Source organism: Hemicordylus capensis, chromosome 6 (genome assembly GCF_027244095.1).
Source record: "Hemicordylus capensis ecotype Gifberg chromosome 6, rHemCap1.1.pri, whole genome shotgun sequence".
Classification (NCBI taxonomy): domain Eukaryota; kingdom Metazoa; phylum Chordata; class Lepidosauria; order Squamata; family Cordylidae; genus Hemicordylus; species Hemicordylus capensis.
Window position 1 is genome coordinate 47,516,522 of NC_069662.1, and position 22,894 is coordinate 47,539,415.

At 45.5% G+C, this 22,894-nt stretch overlaps 1 protein-coding gene across 4 annotated transcripts in view; it reads right to left on the reverse strand.

Moving 5' to 3' along the window:
- Positions 1 to 22,894, reverse strand: part of THRA (thyroid hormone receptor alpha) — a 145,196-nt gene that overhangs the window by 34,303 nt on the left and 87,999 nt on the right. For all 4 annotated transcript variants that reach the window (XM_053259118.1, XM_053259117.1, XM_053259119.1 and 1 more), the window contains exon 3: positions 2,452 to 2,513. In XM_053259118.1, the coding sequence (XP_053115093.1) occupies positions 2,452 to 2,513 (62 nt within the window). The remainder of the gene's footprint in view (positions 1 to 2,451; positions 2,514 to 22,894) is intronic.

The following is a 22,894-nucleotide window of genomic DNA, read 5'->3' on the forward strand; positions in this document are numbered from 1 at the left end:
TTTATTTTACCTTTACGGCTGGTTTAACTATGTTTTACAGACATTCAATCTCCCCAGGGAAACCTGGGAACAGCAGTTCTGTAAGATGTAGGGTTGCCAACTTTGACCGAAGCTATTCCTGGAGATTGCCCCCCACCCAATATTTTCCCCACACAATATCAAGCTATTAACATCTTCAGGATTGCTTTCAGTTGTCATCTGGAGACTGTTGTTGATTCCTGGAGACTCCAGGCCAATCCTGGAGGGATGGCAACCCTAGTAAAAGGAGGAGGGGAATAGCTAGGGATTTTCAGCTGCAATTCCTTGGATTCTTTGAAGGAAGCCATGAAAGTTAAAACTGGCAAAAACCAATGTAAGTCTCTAGCAAAGACATACAAGAATACTCAAATTTCTTTGAAGCTTGTACTCCCCCTCCCCTCGACCATTTCTCTTTGTAAAAAAATTTGCTCAAATTTCCCTGCACCAAGTGGCGGGGGTGGGGGTGGGAATCTATTTGGCAGCTACTGAACTAAAGTGATTCCATGTGGATGGGAAAGTGGGTTGAACCTATCAATAGATGCATCTTTCAATTCAGCCTATCATAATGGTAAAGCAAAACATCCATGATTCACCATTGCTGTGAAATCTATTTGTCCACTGGGATTTCATTTCTTACGAGGAAACAGACAAACCCCATTCTTTTTTGCCTATTTCTTTTATTTTACCTATGAACAGAATTCCTAAATCCATAAAAAAAATTTTTTAAAGGTAGTGATCTTAGCTCAGAGGTTAATTGGACCCATACTAGTTCAATCTTGGTACATCTTGCTCTCTTTAACAATCTAATGTCTAGAATCCCTGGTTGTGCAGTCATCTAAAATATGGTGTTGTACTGGTCAAAAATTCAGGAACTAAAATGAGAGTTTGTAAGAGTTGAAGGTCTTAATGAGAGAGGAAATCAAAAGGTTTTGATTTGGGGAGAAAGAGACCGACCGAGCTGATGACAGGCTGAGGAGTAGTGGCGGAGAGAATACACCCTAACGGGTGAAGACCTAAAGGGCGTACATATTCACCAGCTCTCATGTCACTGCACTTTGTCCCATGACCCACTATGGCCTCGCCTCTTGCACCCCCCAGCCCTTTTGTGGTTTATCTTCTGTCTGCAGAACTTGCCGTTTGAGAACCGATATCCTGAGCTGCCCCGTGACCCTCCTGCTCTGGGCCAGTGGAAAAGATCAAAAGAACCTAAATGGGTTCAAGACAAATTTCTGAAGGATATCCTGTTATTTAGATTCTGGCATCTCAGTGGTGGATTGTTTGGGTCAATGTGGCCTATTTCCCCTCCCCTAATGAAGCTCTTTTATGGGGGCTGGTATCAGGAACAGATGGCTACAACTTTTGAGGAAAATCGTTGGGTGGAATGGATGTACCACAGAAAAAATTATTTAAGGAGTCTCAATGGATGAATTTTTCTCATGTTCAAGAATTAACTGGCAGTCAGAAAGGGACTAGCCCCTCCGGTGAGATTGCCTAGTGACCTAGTGTGCATGTGCATGCATGTGCAATTCTACCTGGCTCTGCAGTGTGTGGCTTGGCTCACTTGCTTTAGCCATCTGGAGGTCCTTGTGCTGCAGGAACATAGTTACAATGAAATTGTTCTCTGTTTGTGATCCCTTGATTGAAGAGACCAATCATAGTTAGGGTGGGAAGCTAAAGAGTCGATGACCCATTTATTTATTATTGAGTGGGGGAACTAGGCAAGATGGGACTTTGGGGCCCAATTTCACCTCTATGATCCTACAAAAATTAACTGGGGTGGGGCTTGATGGATCAGCAAAACTAAGACTAGAGCATCACACTCTTTACCAGCTGAATCTCCAATGCACAACTTAAAGCTGTCATTTGCAGAGCACGAAGAGCACAGATGTGGCTAGGGAGGAGATGGGGAATAGTCCTCCCTCCCTCCTTTTATCTTTACGCAGCTCTGTCCTACATTCTTGGCATTGGTTTCCCCCAGCTCTCCACTACTTCAGACTCACAGTAAGGCAAACACAGGCCACCCATTATGTATGGTGGCCCATCAGGGGCAATGAGCCTCCCAACTTTGCTGCCTGTCCAGAATTGCAAAAGCACAGAGACCTGTCAAGCACCTGTCAAGTTACAGAATATGGCTGCAAGGCGTGCATATGGCAGCATCCAGTTTGTGATTCAGTTACAGTGCTGCTCTAATGTGTGACCCCTTGGATAGACTCTGCTCCCTACAAGGCATCAGCATCTTTGGGTGGCACTTCCTACTGCACAAGCAGTGCACCCTATGGAAAGACAATAGTCAGAAGATGAAGCAGGAGTCCTTCAGCAAGAACTGGGTCACTTCCTCGCTGCACTGGTAGTGTCATGCCCCCAAGGTCAAGGAGGAGCGGAGCAAAGCAATCAGAAAGACCTGAGAACTGTAGCGTTGGAAAAGGTACTCACCTGACATACTGCTTTTCACCGAACATTGGCTGCTTTTTCTTTTACGTTTCCCATCCGGCCACCTTTAGAGAAAAGAGGACAAAAACAAAGGGGAAAAACTGAATTGAGCATGAAAAGAGCACCTTACGGATTCAAGCGATCACGCCTCTTCACAAGCCAGCCTAAAAATAAATAAATCTTATTTCACCTTTCAAGCCCCAACCCGAAAGCTTTCCCAGCCACAGCTCACCCTCTTATTTCACACAGCCTCGCTTCCATCATCTCATCCCCTTTAAGAAACCAGGAAAGAGCGGTACTAGTGGACTCACTTTACCTTATCTGAGAGCAGCAGAGGCAAAAAGGGGGCTGGGAAGAGGTTTCATCACACACACACACACACTCATGGCTAACCCCTTCTTGACCTGGGAATCCCATGCTATCCCTTCTACTGCTTTCAGATGCCTTCTACTATAACTTCACCCCAAGCCAGCCTATTAGCATGGACATTGAACAGAAAGTCAAGAGAGAGAAGCCAAACAATCATCTTGGTGCAATCCAATCCAAGCTTCCTTTGTTCACACATATGGTTAGCTTAAAAAAGGAGATGGGGATGGTACAACAGTGGAATTTATGGCTGCATTTATGCAACTGAATTTCACCTTTTGTCCAAGGAGCTCAAAGCAGCGAACATGGGGGTCACCCCATTTTAACTTTACAACAACTCTGTGAGGCAGGCTTGACTAAGGTCGCCAGCTCTGACAGAAGCTGCTCCTGAAGGTTTCCGTCCAACATTTTCCACAATACCAAGCCATCAAAATCGCCACGATTGCTCCAGTCACCTGGAGATTGAAGCCAATTCCTGGAGACCTCAGGCCCATCCTGGAGGGTTGGGAACCTTAGGCTTGACGGAGCAAGAACTGTCAGTGAGCTTCATGCCTCACCAGTTTATGTCCAGCACTAGCTACTGCAGCAGGCTGGCTCCAGAAAGGACGGGAGAAGGGGGAAAATGCCAAGCTCTATTAATTCAGTTTGTAGTTAATTTCTAGGCTGTGTGTAGAAACAGGGAAGAAAAAGAACACACCGACAAGGAACAGTAGTAGTACAGGGAATGCCTGCTATTGCAAAGTGATATGCTCCCAAGATAGTCAGCATTGGGAACTGGAACTCTCTGCTTGTGATCCCTTTGGTCTTGAATGAGTAGACTGAGGTGTATAAAGTACTGTGTGCATGTACTCAGTTCACTTCTGACCAGAGTTGACACATCAGAATCTGGAAGATTCACCTCAATGCTTATTTTTAATAGAAAACCAACTTAATACATAATTAGTTGTAGTTAAAAATGTATGGCCAAGAACTGATCAAATAATGCAAGGCAATCCAATCCAAAACAGGTAAAGCCATCTCTTCTCCAATAACAAGGAATTAAATTGGCAGCTAAACAGCATAGGAACAATGGTGTTTAAATTCCAAAACTGCACTGAGGCCCAGAATTCAGCATTTTGAAGGTCTTAATTTTTATATTTCTATGTGAGTCAAAGGACAGGCCTCTTGCTGCAAAATTAATTCTCACAGAAAAGATTATTTGAACAAATTACTGGAAATCCTTAAAGATTCCTCCAGTTTCTGAAGAAAGACAATGAATATAACTGAGATGGAAAAATTGACCTAAGTTATTAAAAAGGAGTGACTGTCTTTTTACAAGAGATTATGATCTTGCTACAAATGGAAACCTTTTATACATCATAGGAATGTTGATTGTTAAATATATTTTCCTAATGGAATGATAACTATTTTAATCTTTTCTTGGGTGTTTTTATTATTTTGTAAACAGCCCAGAGAACCACATTTTGGGTGGTATAGAAATGTATGAAATAAATAAATAAATAAATAAATAAAATATTTGCAATCTTATCTATTTCTATTTCTATATTTATTTCTATAAAGACTTTGCCATTTTTGTTTGAAGATTACAATCCAGAGACAATCAGAGAGTTGGTGCTGTTTGTTCTTTCAGCACATGAACAGAGCTGGGGGAGGAAAAAATGGTTAAGACTGTGGCTGAAGTTGGAAGGTGGCTATATTTATATCTGATCTCACTTCCCTTCTATTTCTTCCTCCTCCTGCTGAACATCGCAATCGAGGCTGCACACATGATTTCGTTTTACGTGATGCAAATGCTAGTGAGCCAAATTGCCAAATGAACTACTAACCAACTACCCCAGAGATGACCCACCAGGACCCTTCTGCTCCTCCCTTTCCTGTTGGCAAGGTGCCTCCTCCCAAATTCCAATGAATGGGAACTTCCAAGAGCCAATCATTTTCCAGCTTCTAAAGGAAGGGGGATGGGGTGTTTACATATTCAGGTCTAACAGAACCTTTGGCCTTTCCCTTCCTATCAAATTCAGGGAGTGGAGATGTGTGGTGGCGGCAGAATTAGTAGCAGTTAGGTTTGCACTAGCAACACCCCTGCTCACAATCCACAGTGTCAGGATTAACTGCAAACTGAATAATCCACCCCACTCTACCTCTACCCTCATCTGAAGGGGATTGGGGGAGGGGAGGAAAATTACAGCCCAGAAAGGGAAGGGAATTCAGATTAGGCATTAATGCTATTGTGAGATTGCAGCTCAAATGTGGGAGGTTTGATTAATAAGAAGGGATTTCGAAACTCATGTGATATTTTTTATTTAAAAGACTTGTGAGCCTCTAAGCATGGCTTGTTCTGTGGGGCTTCCTTTCTAGTGAGTGTGTTTAGGATGACAGATTTTATTACTGAACAGCTACTCTTAAGCCACTTTATTGTTATCATTAGCAACAGAGAACATACATGACATTCCGTCACCCTCACTTCTGTCTATGTGTCCCCATAATCTTGTGGAAACTGATTTCACTGTAGCAGCTACACTGCCTGGCAGGGTGGAATTTAAAAAATAAAAAACAATATAGATTTAAGCATACCCCCGCTTTTTAAAGATGATGATATACTTTTTTAAAAATAGCACTGTTACCTGCCCCCAAAAGTGAGGGAGAGGGAATGCCTGCACATGCATGGATCTCTCTCCATGTGCTTTCCCTTGCAAACTAAATTCAGAAGACAAAATGTCCTTTTTGGCCTAGATGAAAAAACAACAACAACAAAGAGTGACCTCAGTGGCAGCTGAGCCAATCTGTCACCAGTTGCTGCAGCCTTATTTGCATGCCTCTATCCCATTGGCAGTGATGGTGCTAGTGGAATGTATAAGGTGGAGTAAAGAAGAGATCAGCTGGGTTTCCCTCAAGCTCATGTATTTTTCTTATTTAAAAGGTTAACATCTCACATTTCTGCAAATTTCACAACACTTATAAGTAAGCATCATAAATACATGAATGATTCAAAAGGGGAAAAATTCCAATTTATTTGCAAAATATTTTAATGCTTCAGAAAATAAAGTTGTCATTGATTTTTCAAAAAATCTGTAAAATTGAGCTCAGATGGGTAGTTCTTGGGGAAAGGTGGGTAGTTCTTGGGAAAAGCATGGGGAGGGGGGAAGTCCTATGAGCAAGAAGGAAAGGGAGCAGATGTTAATTAAGTACGTCAGCTTTGAACTCAGAACTTTGAACTCAGAACTCAGGGCTGGTAGAAGGTGGTGGGAGGATAGATGTTGTACGGTGTGTTTGTTTGTTATTAAGTTGCAGCCCCAACCATGCCTAACACTGTACAGCAGGAGTTCTCAAACTTGGGTCCCCAAATGTTGTTGGACTACAACTCTCATCATTCCCAGCCACAATGGCCTTGGACTACAACTCCCATCATCCCCAGCCACAATGGCCTTAGTCTTCCAGATCCAAATTTAAGAATCCCTACTGGACAGCATTGCTTCTGTTCCTTGTTGAACAGCATTCCCTTCAGAAAGGGACCTACAAAAGCTATAAACTAAGCCTCCTCTCAGAAAATTTTTACAATAAGCACACACCGGAGCAGACATAATTTTATTTTTTCCAGTTTTAATTCTCTGAAGTTCAAATCTCACCCTACGGTTAAATAAGAAGACCAAGGCCAAGCACTGTAATGCTAACGGTCTCTCAGGGCCTCTCTGCAGATCAACAGGGTGGTAAATGCATGTTTTCCACCACACGTATAAACTATAGAGAACTGCAACCAATCCCTGCTTCCTGGTGCCTGTACCCCTACAATATATGTCGTAAAGAGATCAATCAGCCATGTGCACACATTTATAGGGGCATAATATCACTCAAATGCAAGATCTGAAATGACCAAAAGGGTGGGGGGGTGGATAAAAAGAACACACGTTGCAAGTGTTCACCTAAATGCAGAAGGGCCGATCATGGAAGGGTAAGATTGCCATCACTTTCCCCCCTCTGGTGTGGTTTCTGTGGTTAAACCTATGTCTGGGCAGTAGCACTTCAGATGCTCCCATGATTCAATGCTTACCCATATCAAAATATTTCCTCAGCACCGAAAAGTAGACTTTGGAGAGAAGAGTGCTCTGTGTGTGTATGTGTGTGTGTGTGTGTGTGCGCGCACACATACATGCACACTTGTATGGAGTCCAAAGTGGTACAGCTCAACTGGGTTACCACCTCCGTGGGAAGCAGGCCTTTAATAGCTGCATGACAAGGATTTAAACTGAAATGTATATTCTAGCCAACATAGGATTAATGCTTAAATTACAGTAACGGGAAATGCAAGAAGGAAAAAGAATGATTTAAGCGTCACTTGGGGAAACAGCCCAACAATAACACATGCTGGCGGTGTGTACGTGCAGCCTTTGAACAAACACAAAACATCAGCATGTACACAACGCAGCTGCTAAAAGGAGACCAGAAATAGCGACTGCAAAGGCCGGGGGCGTGGAGGGGAAAAGGCTGGTACGACCAGGTTGGCTGCTCCCGCCCCGCTCCCCCACCCCAAAGCACCCAACAGGATGTCCTCTTGTCCACGTAAGGCTTGTAGGCACGGCTTGTACCAGGAGTTCCCGGGCTCAGTGCCAGACTCTGCTCTGCTGTTCCTCCACAACGGGGACGTGAGGCTGCTTGGCGCCCGGCCAGCAAGGCCAGCTCGGCACCTGAGGACAGCGTGTGCCGGCAGGGGATCACAAGAGGCACGGAGATTCCTCCTTTCAGCATCTGGGATTCCCTGGTGGGGGGGAAAAGATAGCGGACAGAGCCTAATCAAATGTTCTCAGCTGGGTCTCCAGCTGGGGGGTGGGGGTGGTGCGCAGTACCGCTGAAGCCAGTCCTGCAGGCGGAGGAGGAGGAGGAAGACGATGACAGAAAAGCAGTTGGCTCAATGCAGTTCCTGCCTCAGTTGGCTCAATGCAGTTCCTGCCTCCAAAGACCTGTGGGCTGGGCAAGGGGAGTTCACAGACAGGACACCTGAGAGGGCCTCAGGAAGAGACAACTGGGGCAAAACGGGCAGGACAGCAGCAGAGAACCTGGAAGCCCACAGGCTGCTAGCTCTCCCGCTCCTGACAAGAACATAGATGCAGCTGCTTTATACTGAATCACATCATTGGTCCACCCCGCCCAGCACTGTTTACTCTGGCTGGAAGAAATTCTTCCCTTTCTCAGTCAGGAGGTCTTTGCCAGCCCTGAGCTCCTCATAACTGGGTGCCTCCAGTATGCAGAGTGTATGCTAAAATCACTGAGCTACAGTATATTGCTATGCTTCTGGGGCTTAGGATGAGAACTTCACTATTGGTACAAATATCTATACACCCCCTTTCAACAAAGTTGTTCAAAGCCGCTTACAAACATAGAGGGCTTCCTTGTCCCCAAAGGGCTCACAATCTAAAAGGAAACCTAAGGTGGACACCAGCAACAACCACTGGAAGAATGCTGTGCTAGGGTTGGATAGGGCCAGTTGCTCTCCCCCTGCTAAATATAAGGTGTATCTTCGCCCAGTTAGCAGGGTTAGGCACTAGGGTCTACCTTCCTGTATCCTCACTTGTTAAATTGCATTGATTTCCCCAGGTTCAAGGAGAGAAAAACCTCAGCAGCCTGGATCCCCAATTCCTACCTGCTCCAACCAATTATATCCCAAGATTGCATTACACATTACAAAACTCTTATGTTGAAGGCATGTCATAATCGCACACCCTTCCTCTTTTTTTAATGTACACATGTGCTGGGAAGCTCCAACCCAACGACAGCTTCCCAGCACACATATGCTCCATAAAAAGTCAAAGTATACCACTGTCGTATACAGGGCCATAGCTAGACATTTCAGTGCCCAGACAGAAGCCTTACGTGTGTGTCTCTATTGTCCTTTTTGAGTCTAATATGGCAAATTAATTTTTCAACCCACTGACAAAATGCATTGATGGAGAGAGCTCCTCTGAGTATGCGTCTTGGAGGACAATCTTTTTAGCCAGTGCTCTGTAAACCTAAGAGCCACAATCCAATGCAAAAATAAACAGCACGATGATCTACCACGCACAAATTTTGAAATCTGTGAATCAGCCCTCCCTCCCTTTACCAGAGCTGGGAAAAGAACTCAGGTGTCCTAGCTCTTCTTTCCAGCTTCTGGAGGTGCAGCAGACCTCTCAGTGTCTCACAGTGATGCTGGGCAAGAACAGACAAGCACAGAATACCTTCAAAATGTTAAGGAGTACTGAGAAAACGCTACTCCAGCCTTGTAAAATGTCTACTAACTCATCTGCCCACACATACCACTGTTAATCATTTGTGGCACATAAGTAAAAAGAGAATCAACTCTTCTAGTTTGCAAAAGCTTGTGTGCCTTGTGACCTGGAAGTGTCCAGGTGAGAGGCTGTTTATGAGCCTTTTACACATTTCCATGACAATACTGAGACTTCCAGGAAGAACATTATGAGAGTTCCAGAAAAACACACAAACCATCATCATAATCACCACCATCACTCATGACTCCCTCCCTTCTCCCTGCCAGCTTCAGGGGTTCTCATCAGGACCCTTTTTCAAGAACAGGAATAATATCATCCAAATCATTGCCTGCATGCATGGGGCATTATCTGGGACTTCGATGGCAAGATAGTGCCTCTATGCATCTACAGAGTGCAATTCTTTCACCCCAATGAATAACTAGAGCCATTCTGCCCCCCACCCAATCTAAATGGCATTGTTTCTAGGCCCTGCATGTCTCATTTTAAAAAGTTATCTCTGGTGCAGAGAGATCAGAGGAATTGTTAGTGGACGATTAGAACCAAAACAGAACCTTTTGTTTTATACACACAGATAGAGAGTAAATCTTCCTCCCATCTTCCCAGAATCTCCAAGGGCCAAACTACATGTCATTAGCATTGATGGATTTTACTCTTCTCTAAAAAATGGCAACCAGGGGGATGGAATCTGGATCTTCCTCACACTTGCAGCTGCCATTTGACAAAGAAGAAAAAAATGCACTGCAATCAATGGGAATTCCCCCCTTGTCAGATAGCCAGGTGTGTGTGTGCATGTGTGGTCCCAATTGTGGTCTCCTGACAGCTTCTATTTCTGAAAAGAAAGTTAAGCACTGGCAAGAATGTGGTAGGGTGGAATTTACCTAGAATGCAATTCCAGCCCTTGGCAGCAGGTGGCAGCATGGTCTACTTGTGCTAGCTCCACCCACCAGGATGCTGGGAGGGGGAAATGGTCCTGTCAGACTGAGGGGTACAAGGATATTATAGAGTGACAGGGTGAGGTCTGAGGGCACAGGACACAGCCTCCTTGCTAAAGCTAAGAAGGTCTGGGTCTGGTCTGTAGCTGGAGAAACCCCATGTATGCTGCCTTGAGTTCCATTATAAAAGAAAAGCTAAACACAAGTTCATATCTATTTGTATAGATCAGGGATTCTCAAACTTGGGTCCTCAAGTGTTATTGGACTTCAACTCCCATAATCCTAACCAAAGGCCACTGAGGCTGGGGATTATGGGAGTTGGAGTCCAATAACACCTGAGGACCCAAGTTTGAGAATCCCTGATATAGATGACCTGGGTCAGAATTTTCCAAGCTTTCTACCTTCCATATAGAACCATTTCCATATTCACTTGTCTGCCAATGAACCCCCATTGCACTGAAGAAGATTCTGGGGCATGTTGTAGGGGGCACACTGACCATGTGGGGCACTGGTCAGGCCTATGAGGACGAATCATTTCCCCATGAGAACTGAGAGCACACACTGAAAAAGCACTCCAAATTCCTCTCAGGCCAGATGTTGCTGGACTACAACTCCCATCATGACGGGTGATCTGAGCAACATCTGAGGACCCAAGTAGTTTTCCATTTCTACAAAGGAATGTTACAGCAGCAACGGTGGGTGGAGAAGGGGAAACCGTGATCCATCCACAATGGAGGCGGGGGGGGGGGTCCATCCCTGCTCTACAGGATGGGATGGGAAGATCAGCCATGGTGAGCAAGCTCTCTTTCTGGGATGCTTTGTCCAGCATGACTGATCTTCTCAATGACCTCTCACTAGTGAACCTATATCAAGGATGTGGTGGCTCAAATGAATGAATGCTTCTACTTCCAAACATTTCCTACATATAGTAAATGTGGATGCCAGGAAGAAGGGATTCTAGCCTAGCTTCTCTCTGTGGTGCTAGTTCTCCATGTGCAGGGCATTTCCTTTCCTTCCTTTTTTCTGTTTAACAGAAGCGCAGTCTTGTAAGCCCCTGCTTCCACTCTCACGTGGCAAAGTGCAGACACAGGCTTATCACCTCAATGAAAAGAAGGCCACTGAGGAACCCTGAGAAGCCTTCAGGGCTCTCCAGGGTTCATATTCATAAGCAAGACCAAAGCTGTGCATCTGCTGCATTGACCAAACAAGACTCTGTGCCAAGGTAACCTAGATCCTGTGTCCCTTAGAAAGTATGGAAATTAGGCAGGACTTCCCAGGTTTTGCACAATTCATTCTGCTTCTGCTAGTTTGAGGGGAAGGCAAGGAGAAAAACAAGGCATTGAAGTCTTTGATCACTCAAAGTCTTCTGCATCTGAGAGGTCACCAAAACACTGCCTCCATATAGATTGTGCGTGTATGTGTACACACACACACACACACACACACACACACACACACACACACACAGTCATCCCTTGCCAAATGCAAGGGTTCTGTTCCGGGAAAACCTCGTGGTTGGTGAATTCGTGGTAGACAAGCCACTGAAATCAGTGGCAAATGGGGTTTGGGGAATCGCGATGGCAAAAGACCACAAATACAGTTAAATATAGAAAAAAAAACCACTCCTGAATCCCTGAAAATCAATTCCTGAGTCCCTGAAAATCACCCTGACCCCCGGGAATTGCCAAAAACCCACCAAATCCAAATTACCCAAAAATCTTGCCAAACCGCGGATACTCGGGTCACAGATGGCAAGACCTGCCACAGTTTTCTAGTTGTGGATACTTAAACCTCGATTGGGAAACCCACAGTTGGTGAGGGATTACTCTACACACAAAAATACTTTCAACTATATCTACTTTCAAGTGTATATTCCCATTCATAAGGACTAGGAACTTGCTAAGCAACGAGAGCTGATTTCTGTAACCAGCTCTTCTGCACTCTCTCAGAATTGCAACACCCACCCAGCCACCCACATACATTACTAAGCTGCTAGAGCCTAATATCCCTGCCAACTGAGCAAAGAGACACCTTTTAAAGTGGTGATTCTCTTATATTTAGCGGGGGGGGAGCAACTGGCCCTATGCAGTCCCAGCACAGCATCCCTCCAGTGGCAGTTGCTGGTATCTGCCATATGTTTCTTTTTAGACTGTGAACCCTTGGGAACAGGCGACCAGCTTATTTATGTATTATTTATTCTTCTACGTAAACTACTTTAAGACTTTGATTAAAGAGCAGTATATAAATATTTGTAGTAGTAGTAGAAGTAGTAGTAGAAGAAGTAGTAGAGAAGGTGCTGGAGAAGACTTCTGATGATACCATGGCCAGCCAGGAAAACAAACAAATGGATCATGGAACAAATCAATCCAGAATTTTCACTCGAGGCACAAATGACCAGGCTCAAACTATCATACTTGGGACACATTATACGAAGACCCAGCCGCCTTGAGAAGTCTATAATGCTGGAGAAAGTTGAAGGAAAGAGAAGAAGAGGACGACCAACAGCTAGGTGGATGGACTCAATTACAACAGCAGTGAATGCACCACTGAGAGAACTTAAAGGCCAAGTGGAAGACAGATCATCCTGGAGAGAATCTATCTATGTAGTCGCTAAGAGTTGACACCAACCTGACGGCACTTAATCAGCAGCAGCAGTAGCAGCAGTAGTAGTAGTAGTAACCATTTATGTGTAAAAGAAAACTCTGCAAAGGTCAGCAGACATTCCTAGACACTTGAAAGCTCCTAACTAGAAATGAGGTGCGTGGGAAGAGGAGGATTGCCCAAGGATCAAGAGGACTGAAAGGCTATCATATCCTAACCATCAGCTCCCTGCCTCCTTTATGAGCATAGGTGGTGCTGGTGCTCCTCACTCCACCCTTGCTGGGGCAAGCAAAACCTCAGAACTGCCCCATCATGCTCTCCCTCCCACACAAGGCTGAGAATCATATTTGCATATGATGAGATCAGCAGATGCAACCTGTGGAAACAAACTCGCCCTAGGACCAAGTAACAAGAACAAAAGGCTACGGAGAGGGCATATCCTGAGAACGCTGAGCCCCAAAGCTGGGTTCGACTCCCTCGCCAGGATGAGGAAACCCCCAAAGCCTCCTCATCTAGGGTGGAGTGTGTGAATGAAGTGCTCCGCAAATGCCTTCAAATTTTAGCACCTGAGTGTAGCAGTGACACTACACCTCTGGCCCCCACCAGCATTTTGTTTATATGACACCATCTGCTTCACAGCATGGACAAACTGCTTGAATAGGCTGGGCTTGTGGTAGCGGGTGTTGCTAGAACAGCCTTTTTGGGAGCTACAAACAGCACCCCACTACGCGATTTGGAACTGCAGCCTTGTAGTCTCCGTCTTGGCTATGAGTTCACGGGACTGTGAACTCTGTAGATGCTCATATTTGGCAAAATTCTCAAGCTGGTCGCTTAGCACGAGGAAACATGGGGCAACTATTACCCAAAGTTAGGAATGCAAGGTGTAACCCTAAGGTTCCTCTCTATTCAGAGAAGGAAGCTAGCTGAGCAAACACGAGAGAGACTATTTCTCAAGGGAATAGTATAAAACCCTCTTTGGCCTAAAGGATTCGTCACGGGAACTCAGATAAGGCTGAGCACTCCCACCCCACTATCGCTGATTTAATGGCCTGGCATGGACCAGAAGGAACAGTCGTTGGTATAAAAAGAATGATCATCTCTCCAACTGGAAGGTCTTCCTGGTGTGAATGACAAGCTTTGAGCTCACCCATTCACTCCAGCCCAAACAATTTGTTCGAACCATTGAACTTTATTGATTATCAAGATCACACCTATCGGTGATCGAATCAAGCAATATGAATTCTTTTGTCAACCACGGATGTCAGCCCCAACAGCAAGGTGTGACCCATGTATGACCGGAAGACATGATTTCGCCTATTTCTAGCCCAAACACCAACAAATGTTGTGCTCTGGCTTTAGCTATACTATCAGCTCCAGCTTTTGCTCTAGCTTTAATTTCAGCTTGGATCCCAGCCTCCAGTTTGGACCGGTCTCCAGACCTAACCTGCACACTATGCTTGGCCACTCTAGAGAACTGGCCCATAGAGACCTGACCACCTCTGGACTTTCCTTGGAACCAGATGCCATCCTGGTTTCCTGGCTTGCGAGTGGAATGCTTGCCTCTCCTTTCTCCTGACTTCCTGCCTTGTCCCTGCAAGGAGATCCACCAATGCGTGCAACCTGCAAGTATGACAGACACACCACCGGATCTTGAATCGGTAATACTAATTACCTATCTTCCTAAACCTCCTCGGCCCCTTTGCTTTTCTCTTTAAGGCTAAAGCTGCTCTTCAGGCCCTTTCTCTTGCCAGTCCTGAGCTGATTTGGTAACAATTTGAACCTTAAGCTAAAACGCCTCTTCGTGAGATTCCAAGTTAGCACTATTAGTTAATATTTTATTGTCTCCTTGCCAGCTTAATCCATTTTTCTTTTCCTGTACCCCTAATTCCCTAAATAAATCTTGTTGTACCATATCTCTTTCTCTCTAATTATTTCCAGACCAAAGCTTTGCACAAATTGACACTGTAAATAGACTGTTCACTATGGTCTCGCTAATTCCCCACATAGGCCTAAAAGTAGTCTCAGGGTGTTCTGCCAGCGGTCCAGAACAGTTCTGTTTACACTAGCATGAACTGTTCCCTTTGCTAAGCAGGGTTTGCCTTGGTTTGTATTTGGATGGGTGACTACATGAGGTAAGTGCTATAAAATATTCCCTTTAGGAGATGGGGCTGTAGCTCAGTGGAAGAGCATATTAATGCTTGCAGGGAGAAGGCATCAGGAGCAAACATCTCCAGGTAGGACTTGGAGAGCTGCTGTCAGTCAATGAAGACAGTACTGAGCTAGATGAATCAGTAGTTTGACTTGGTACAATGCAGCTTCCTATGTTCCTATGACTGGGGTCCCAGTTCCCACTTGGCCATAAAGCTCCCTGGTGTGGCCTTGAGCAAGTTACTACAGCAGCCTAGCCTACCTAGCAGGATTGTTTGTTTAGTTATTTATAATATTTATATACTACCTGATATGTGTATCTCTAGGCAGTGTACACAACTTAACATACAACAAATATAAAACAGAGTTAAAACAATTAGGACTACTTTGCAGAATAAAAAATTAAAACAGTTTAAGTTAAATTCAGTTAAAAGCCTGAGAAAACAGGTGTGTCTTGAGAGCCTTCCTAAAAGCAAACAGAGATGGAGATGCTCTTATTTTGACAGGGGCCATATTCCAAAGCCCTGGGGCAGCCACAGAGAAGGCCCGGTGCCAAGTTGCCACTAAATGAGAAGGTGGCAACCATAACCTGACTTCCCCAGATGATTTTAAAAGGCAGCAGGGTTCATGACAAAGAAGACTCTCTTAAGTCCCCTGGACCCAAGTTGTTTGGGCCTTTATAGGCAATAACCAGCACTCTGTATTTCACACAGAAGCATATCATCATCCAGTGCAGTTCTTTTAAAACTGGTGTTATACGGTCCCTTTGGGTTGTCCCAGAGAACAGTCTGGCTGCTGCATTCTGTATCAAGTGTAGTTTCCAGACTACATACAAAGGCAGCTCCAAGTAGAATGCATTACAGTAGTCAAGCCTGGAGGTTACCAACATATGCACCACTGTTTTAAGGTCATTTATCTCCGAAATGGGTAGTTGATGTATTAGCTGAAACTGATACAAAGCACTCCTGGCCACTGCCTCACAACCTGAGAAACCAGAGTGAGTTTTGGATGCAGGAGCACTCCCAAACTGTGCACTTGTTCTTTTTGGGAGAGTGTAACCCCATTCAGAACAGGCAGATCTAAACCATCTTTCGGGTCCTGACCCTCCACAATCAGTACCTCCATCTTATTTGGATTCAACTTCAGTTTGTTATCCCTCATCCAGCCCATTACCATCTCCAGGCAGGCATTTAGGGAATTTATGCCATTTCTTGATGAGGTCAATTTGGAGAAATAGATTTGAGTGTCAACAGCATATTGATAACACTCTGCACCAAACCTCCTGATGATCTTTCCCAGTGACTTCATGTAGATGTTAAAGAGCACTGGAGGCAAAATGGAGCCTTGTGGAACTTCATACAGTAACTCTCGCTTTGCAGAGCAACAGTCTCCAAGAGACACCATCTGGAATCTACCCGAGAGGTAGGAACGAAACCACTGCAAAACAGTGCCACCCAATCCCATCTTTCTTAGGCGACCCAGAGGGATACCATGGTCGATGGAATTGAAAGCCGCCGAGAGATCCAAAAGGGTTAGCAGAGTCACACTCTCTCTGTCAATACCTAATTGGAGATCATCCATCAGGCTGACCAAGGCAGTCCAACCCCACAGCACATTTGAAACCAGTTTGAAATGGGTCTAGATAATCTGCATCATTTAAACTGCCTGGAGCTGAGAGGCCACCACCCCCTTGATCACCTTGCCCAACCACGGAAGATTGGAGACTGGTCTGTAATTGACTAACTCTGAGGAATCCAATGCAGGTTTCTTCAAGTAAGGTCTAATAATAGCCTCCTTAAGACAAGGAGGCATCCTGCCCTCCCTCAGAGAAGCATTTATTTACCAGATCCTCTCTGATAGTACAATTACCAGAACAGTTGGGAGCAGAAAGTTCAAATGATGTACCCTCCCAGAGCTTTTTTTAAAAAAATCACATTAATAAATCAATGACAATTTGCTGCTCTTTAACAATACCTCCCAAATCAGACACTTGTGGTGGGCTATTATCCAATGATAGGAGCCCACCCTGGTTGAGATGATAACATGGGAGATTTTAATGTATACTGCCCTGAGCTTGTCTGGAGTAAGGAAGAGATGCACGCAGATGTGGTCAATACAAGTAAATGCACAGTTTTTAATATGATGGCCTTGAATACAGCTGGGTAGACTCAAAGGATGGAGCCGGATTTCCATGCGTCAGGGAATAAGACACTGGCAGGTAGGGCTGTTTTCTGTCCATCCAGCCCAAGCTGAAAATGGATGGTTGCTACATTCATTGTATTCATAGATGACTACTATTTTAAGGCTTGGATCATAGATACCACATTTTATTATACATTTTTGGCTTGCCAATCTCTTTCCGATTGGAGACAGTGCTTCTGTACTACCCACCTCCAAATCTGCCCCTTAATCACTGGGTGTTCAGTGCTGAGATTCCACTCTCTCTCTCTCCAAGTCAGGTTCCCTCCCCACTTTTGCTCTTCCCTTTGCTGACCTCAAATCTATTCTGAATGGTTTTGCCAGGTAAATGCCCCCCTTAGACCAGAAGGTATGGAACAAGGCTGCCACCCTGTGGCCAGGTGTGGTCATCACAGGTGGGCATATTTCACAAAGGGTGTGGTGGGGGAGGGAGCAGGAGATCAGGGAGTTTACAAATCAAGCATTAGTTGGATGAGACTCATCTCCTTGCCCAGGGAAGGAAGGTTGCCAAACCTCGTAAACTAACATGAGTTTCAAATGCTGCACTGCACAGGGATCCAACATGTGTTTATTTAGAGAGTGTATATTCTGCCTCGGCACAGGAGTCTCAAGCTCACATTTAATTAAAAACCACAATAAATAAAAACAGATAAAAATCTGCTCACTCAGGAGGATTAAAGTATTAAAAGGCTAACCAGTGGCACTGAAAAGCTGGGCGATCCTTACCTGGCACCTAAAAGACAACAGGGAAGGTACCTGAATGGGAAGGGGTGCCACCATTTGTGTGCCAGCACTGAAAAGGCCCTGTCTTCAGTCAACTCCTATCTCAGCTCAAAAGATGGAGGCACCCTAGAGCAGGGACACCAATGACTTTAGCTGACAGCCAGGTTCATATATTGTAATTCTTGCCACAAGCCTGTAAGATAGACCAGTATTACTACCCCACATGATACAGATGGGAAACAGAGGCTGAGAATTCAACCATGAAACTCACTGGGTGACTCTGGGCCAGTCATGTATCTCTCAGCTCAACCTACCTCACAGGGTTGTTGTGAGGATAAAAATAATCATGACCTCTGAGCACCTTGAAGAAAGAGCGGGATACAAATGTAAAAATAAATAAAATTAAATAAATTAAATAAAATTTTTAAGTGGCTTAATTAAAACCATCTTCATTATGGCAAAGATGAGATTAGAACTGGAGCCTTTCCAGCTCAATACCTTTAACCACTCTACCAAACCCTACACGTTTGGTGTGCATGGGGAGAAAGAGGAATCTAGGATTTGGAATCCTATGGGAGCAGGCAGTCTTCTAGACACACCTCAGACCCAAGTTACTCGGGGCTTTAAAGGTTAAAACCAACACCCTGAACTGGGCCTGGAAACAGAATGGGAGCCAGTGAAGCTCTTTTAAAACTGGCAATGTACGGTTATGGTGGCTGGACCCTGTTGACTGCTTAGCCGCTGCATTTTGAACCAGAGGAAGTGTCAGCATATATGAAGGTGGATGCAATCAAGAGCTAGGAGCTCTCTCCTGTGCCCTGTGCAGGAGCCTCCACTGCTGTACTTCCTTTCTGGAAGAGATCATGAGGAGGGAGGTGGCTGGTGAGATGTGGGGCTCTGAGCAATTCACTGGGGCACATGCCCCATGGACTACCCTCTAACAATGCCCCTGATTCCCACATACAAGACACTGCAGAAGTCTAGTCCAGGCATCACAAGCGCATGGGAAACAATGGCCAGTTATCTGGCAAGGCCGTGGTCCAGAGGGCCTAAAACATAACATAAAGGACTTGGGAGGCAAAGTGTTTGCCATGCCTAGGCATGCCTTCACAACAGCAGACTCTCGATACAGGATCCCACAAGGGAGCATATGTGCCAGTGAGCTGCTTGTGCACTGATGCACACTCACTCAGGTGCAACTGTGTCCACATATTAAGGCAGGCATCCTGCAACATTCATCAGACTTTTTGCCAACAAAAAAAGATAGAAAACCATCAGACCACTAAAGAGGCAAATTCCTCACTTGCAAAAATTCCCAAAGGTGGGGAGACAGGGAGTGAAGACATTCCTCACAGCAGCGAGTTCCACCTGTGCATGACTCATCGGCTCATCTTGCCAGGCACACATGATCTAAGGAATCCTCTCTCTCTAACCGGAGCCCTCAAGCGCAAGGATAAAATAGATACTACAATTACTATTAAAATATTTAGCATCTAACATAGCACTTCACACTTAGTAATCCATACAATAATCCTGTAAGGTAGGCCAGTATTACTATTGCCATGGTATCTAGTGGTGTGCACGGAACCGCACCTCCACGGTCCGGCACTGGGGAGGGGGGCTCTTTAAGGGCAGGAGAGGGTGTACTTACCGCTCCCGCTGCTTTCCCCCCTCCAGCGCTCTCATTTTTTAATGCATTTGGGGCGACAGGGTACCTCCCTGCCTCCCCTTCCCCCGTTCCTTGGCAAAAAGCTTCAAAAGCTTGACTGTGCGTGCACATGTTGCGTCTGCGTTGCATGCGTATGTCAGACGTGTGTGTGTGTGTGTGTGTGTGTGTGTGTGTGCGCGCGTGCGATGCATGCAACGTACAGATGTGACGCACACGTGCAGTCAGGCTTTTGAAACCTTTTGCCAAGGAATGGGGGAAGGGGCAGCAGGGAGGTACCCTGACACCCCAAATGCGTTTAAAAAATGGGAGCGCTGGAAGGGTAAGTACACCCTCCACCGCCCTTAAAGCTCCACCCCCGCCCAGGGCATCGAACCGCCGAACCGGCCCCGGGTCCAGACCGGTCCGGAGGCCTTTAGAATGGACTCCGGACCGGTCCGTGCACATCCCTAATGGTACCAAACAGGAAGTGGAGTCTGAGAAAATAATGACTTAATTAGCAGACCACAGTCACCCATATGAATCTGCCAGGGTGCTTTGTTCCTTCTCACAGGCTCTGCTTTCAGCCTGGCCACAGACACAGATCTGGTTGGTGGGGCCTAGGGCCAGGGCCAGTGTTCCCTCTAAGGCGTGCGCGTGTGTTCGCACTCACACATTTTTTTAATGTCGGCTCAGTTAATTTTAGATCCCGCTCAGGTTGAAACAGGAAAACCTCACTCTGCTTGCATGTGTGCACACACTGCCTTGATACTGCTGCCTAGAACAAAACTCATTCTGCATACAGATGAAAAAAAAATTGAGAGAATACTAGACAGGGCCTTTTCAGTAATAGCACCTCATCTTCGGAATGCCCTCCTGGAGGAGTGCTGCTAATTTACCTCTCTGATGAGTTTTTAAGAGAGCTTGAAAACCCTTCTCTTCTGAGAGGCTTTTAAAATCCATTTTTAATGGGTTTCCCACTGTAAACAATTTTAGCCACTGTGTCATAGGAACATAGGCTGCTGCCTTATACTGAGTCAGACTATTTGTCCATCTAACTCAGTATTGTCTACACAGACTGGCAGCAGCTTCTCCAATGTTAAAGGCAGGAGTCTCTCTCAGCCCTAACTGGAGATGCCATGGAGGGAACTTAGAATCTTCTGCATGCAAGTATGCAGGTGCTCTTCCCAGAGCATCCCCATCACCTGAGGGGAATCTCTTGCATGTAGTTTCCCATTCAAATGCAAACCAGGGTGGACCCTGCTTAGCAAAGAGGGCAATTCATGTTTGGTACCACAAGACCAGCCCTCCTCATTGCATTTAGGTTTTTGTTGTTGTCTACACTACTTTGTGTTGATTTGTATTGTATGTTACTGTCATTGCTTTTATTGCAGGCTGCCCGGAGCCGCAGTAGGCTGGAGGGGAAGGGCAGAAATGTTTTAAGCAAACAAACAAGCAAACATGTAAAAAGAACAGCTTAACCAAGACTATCTGACGAGTTCATAATGGCTGAGAGATTAGAATGGAAAACTTAGCATCTGACTCTTCACCACACTATTGCTGGGTGTGTGGGAGAAAGCGAATCTAGAATTCTGTGGAGTGACATCATTCTCCCACACTACTTTTAAAAAACACCTTTTTGGCAGATGAGTAAATGAGCTTTTCCTCAAAACCATGGCATCATCACCCAGGGCTGGTAGTGGGGATCCCATTGTGGAGGGAAAGGGGATGTTAGGAGGGTTGTGGTTAATTCTATTGTTATAATTGTTCTAAACTGAACAAAGGAAGCTGCCATATACTGAGTCAGACCTTTTGGTCCATCTAGTTCAGTACTGTCTACACAGACTGGCAGCAGGTTCTCCAGGGTTGCAGGCAGGAGTCTCTCTCAGCCCTCTCTTGGAGATGTCAGGGAGGGAACTTGGAACCGTCTGCATGTAAGCAAGCAAGTGCCTTCCCAGAGCGGCACCATCCCCTAAGGGGAATATCTTCCAATGTTCACACATGTAGTCTCCCATTCAAATGCAAACCAGGGTGGACCCTGCTTATCAAAGGGGACAAGACCAGCTAATTGTAAGGAGACTGAAAGAAAGAAAACCCATAGACTTTGAGCAACAAAAATTAATGGGATTTCCTCTCAAGAGCAAATCATCTTGCCATCCTGCCTGAATGGTTTCCTGTTCCCCTACAGTCTGCAGCTTGGCTCGCTTCTTTGAGTCACCTGGAGCTCTTTGACTCTGCAGGCACTTTTCCTGCAGTGTGGTTGCCCCTCTGCATGTGGTTCACCGCGGTTGGGATTGTGAAGATCTGAACAGTCCCCCTGCTAACTAGGCAAAGGGGCGCTTTTCAAAGTGGTGTGTCTCTTATATTTAGCAGGGGGAGAACCACGGTCACTATCCAACCACAGCACAGCATCCCTCCTCCAGTGGCTGCTGCTGGTGCCTGTGTTTCTCAGATCGTTACCCCTTTGGGGACCGGGAACCACCTCACAGTTATTTCCCTCCCCCTATGTAAACCACTTAGAGAACTTTTTTGTTGAGAAGTAGTATACAATAAACAAAAAAACAACCAACCAACCTGGGGAAAGTTGTACGGACATGCCTTCCCACGGGCAAGGTTTGAATGTGGTTAATTCCCCCTGATCTCCCACCCCACCCCTCCTGGAGACTTGCAACAGGAAATCTCAAAAGTGAAACAAGAAACCTTGCTGTGCTGTGTGTGGCTTGTGCAAATCTGGCCCGGATGCAAATTCTCTTGCATCCTTTATTAGGGGAGGAGGACAGGAGTCCCCACACCTGGTGGGCTAGACCCACATTCTGGGTTTCCTCAGCAGCCCCTCCAGCTCCCTGTCCTCCTGACCCCCACCCCTGGGGTTCTCCGCATTGCCACTGCTTTGCTGTCCCTGCCCTTTTGCAATCCGGGCAGGTTGGGGGCCAGCCTTCAGCAGGGCAAAGAGCAAAGAGCTGAAGCCTGATATTGGCAGTGAGAGGCAGGCAACGGCCACATTCCTATCAAGCACAGAGATGAAAGAGGTGGGAGCCGCCAGGTGAGTCCATCAGACGTGCTTGGTATCGGGGTGGGGGACAGAAAGAAAGCTGTGAATAGGCAAACCTTGTAGGGTCTCAATAAAAGTGTACTGATACCCAAAGAGCACCCCTACAAGCAAATATGTATCTATAAAAATAATGCCTTTCTCTATAATCGTTGATACATTTGTATTTAGTATTTAAATTGTCTGAAGTCATACAATTATGTTCCTGTTTCATAAAAAGTAGGTAGCATATGATGACCCATAAGTGATCCAAATAAAATCCATGTAAGTTCAGATAAGAGACAATAAAATAAACTCTCCAAAGTGAAAAACCATACCTATACAAAGAGAATATATATACTTAAAAAGTCTAGAAGGGTATAGCACCAAGAGTCTCAAGTTCCACTGGGGTTACCAAGTTACTGTGTCCATAGTGGAGTGAGTTGTTCTCCACATAGCTTGTCCTCTCTTGGTGAGACATGACACCAGGACATAGTTATCCAATTTGAAATCCTATGCCGAACGCATTTCAGCCACGGTGGTC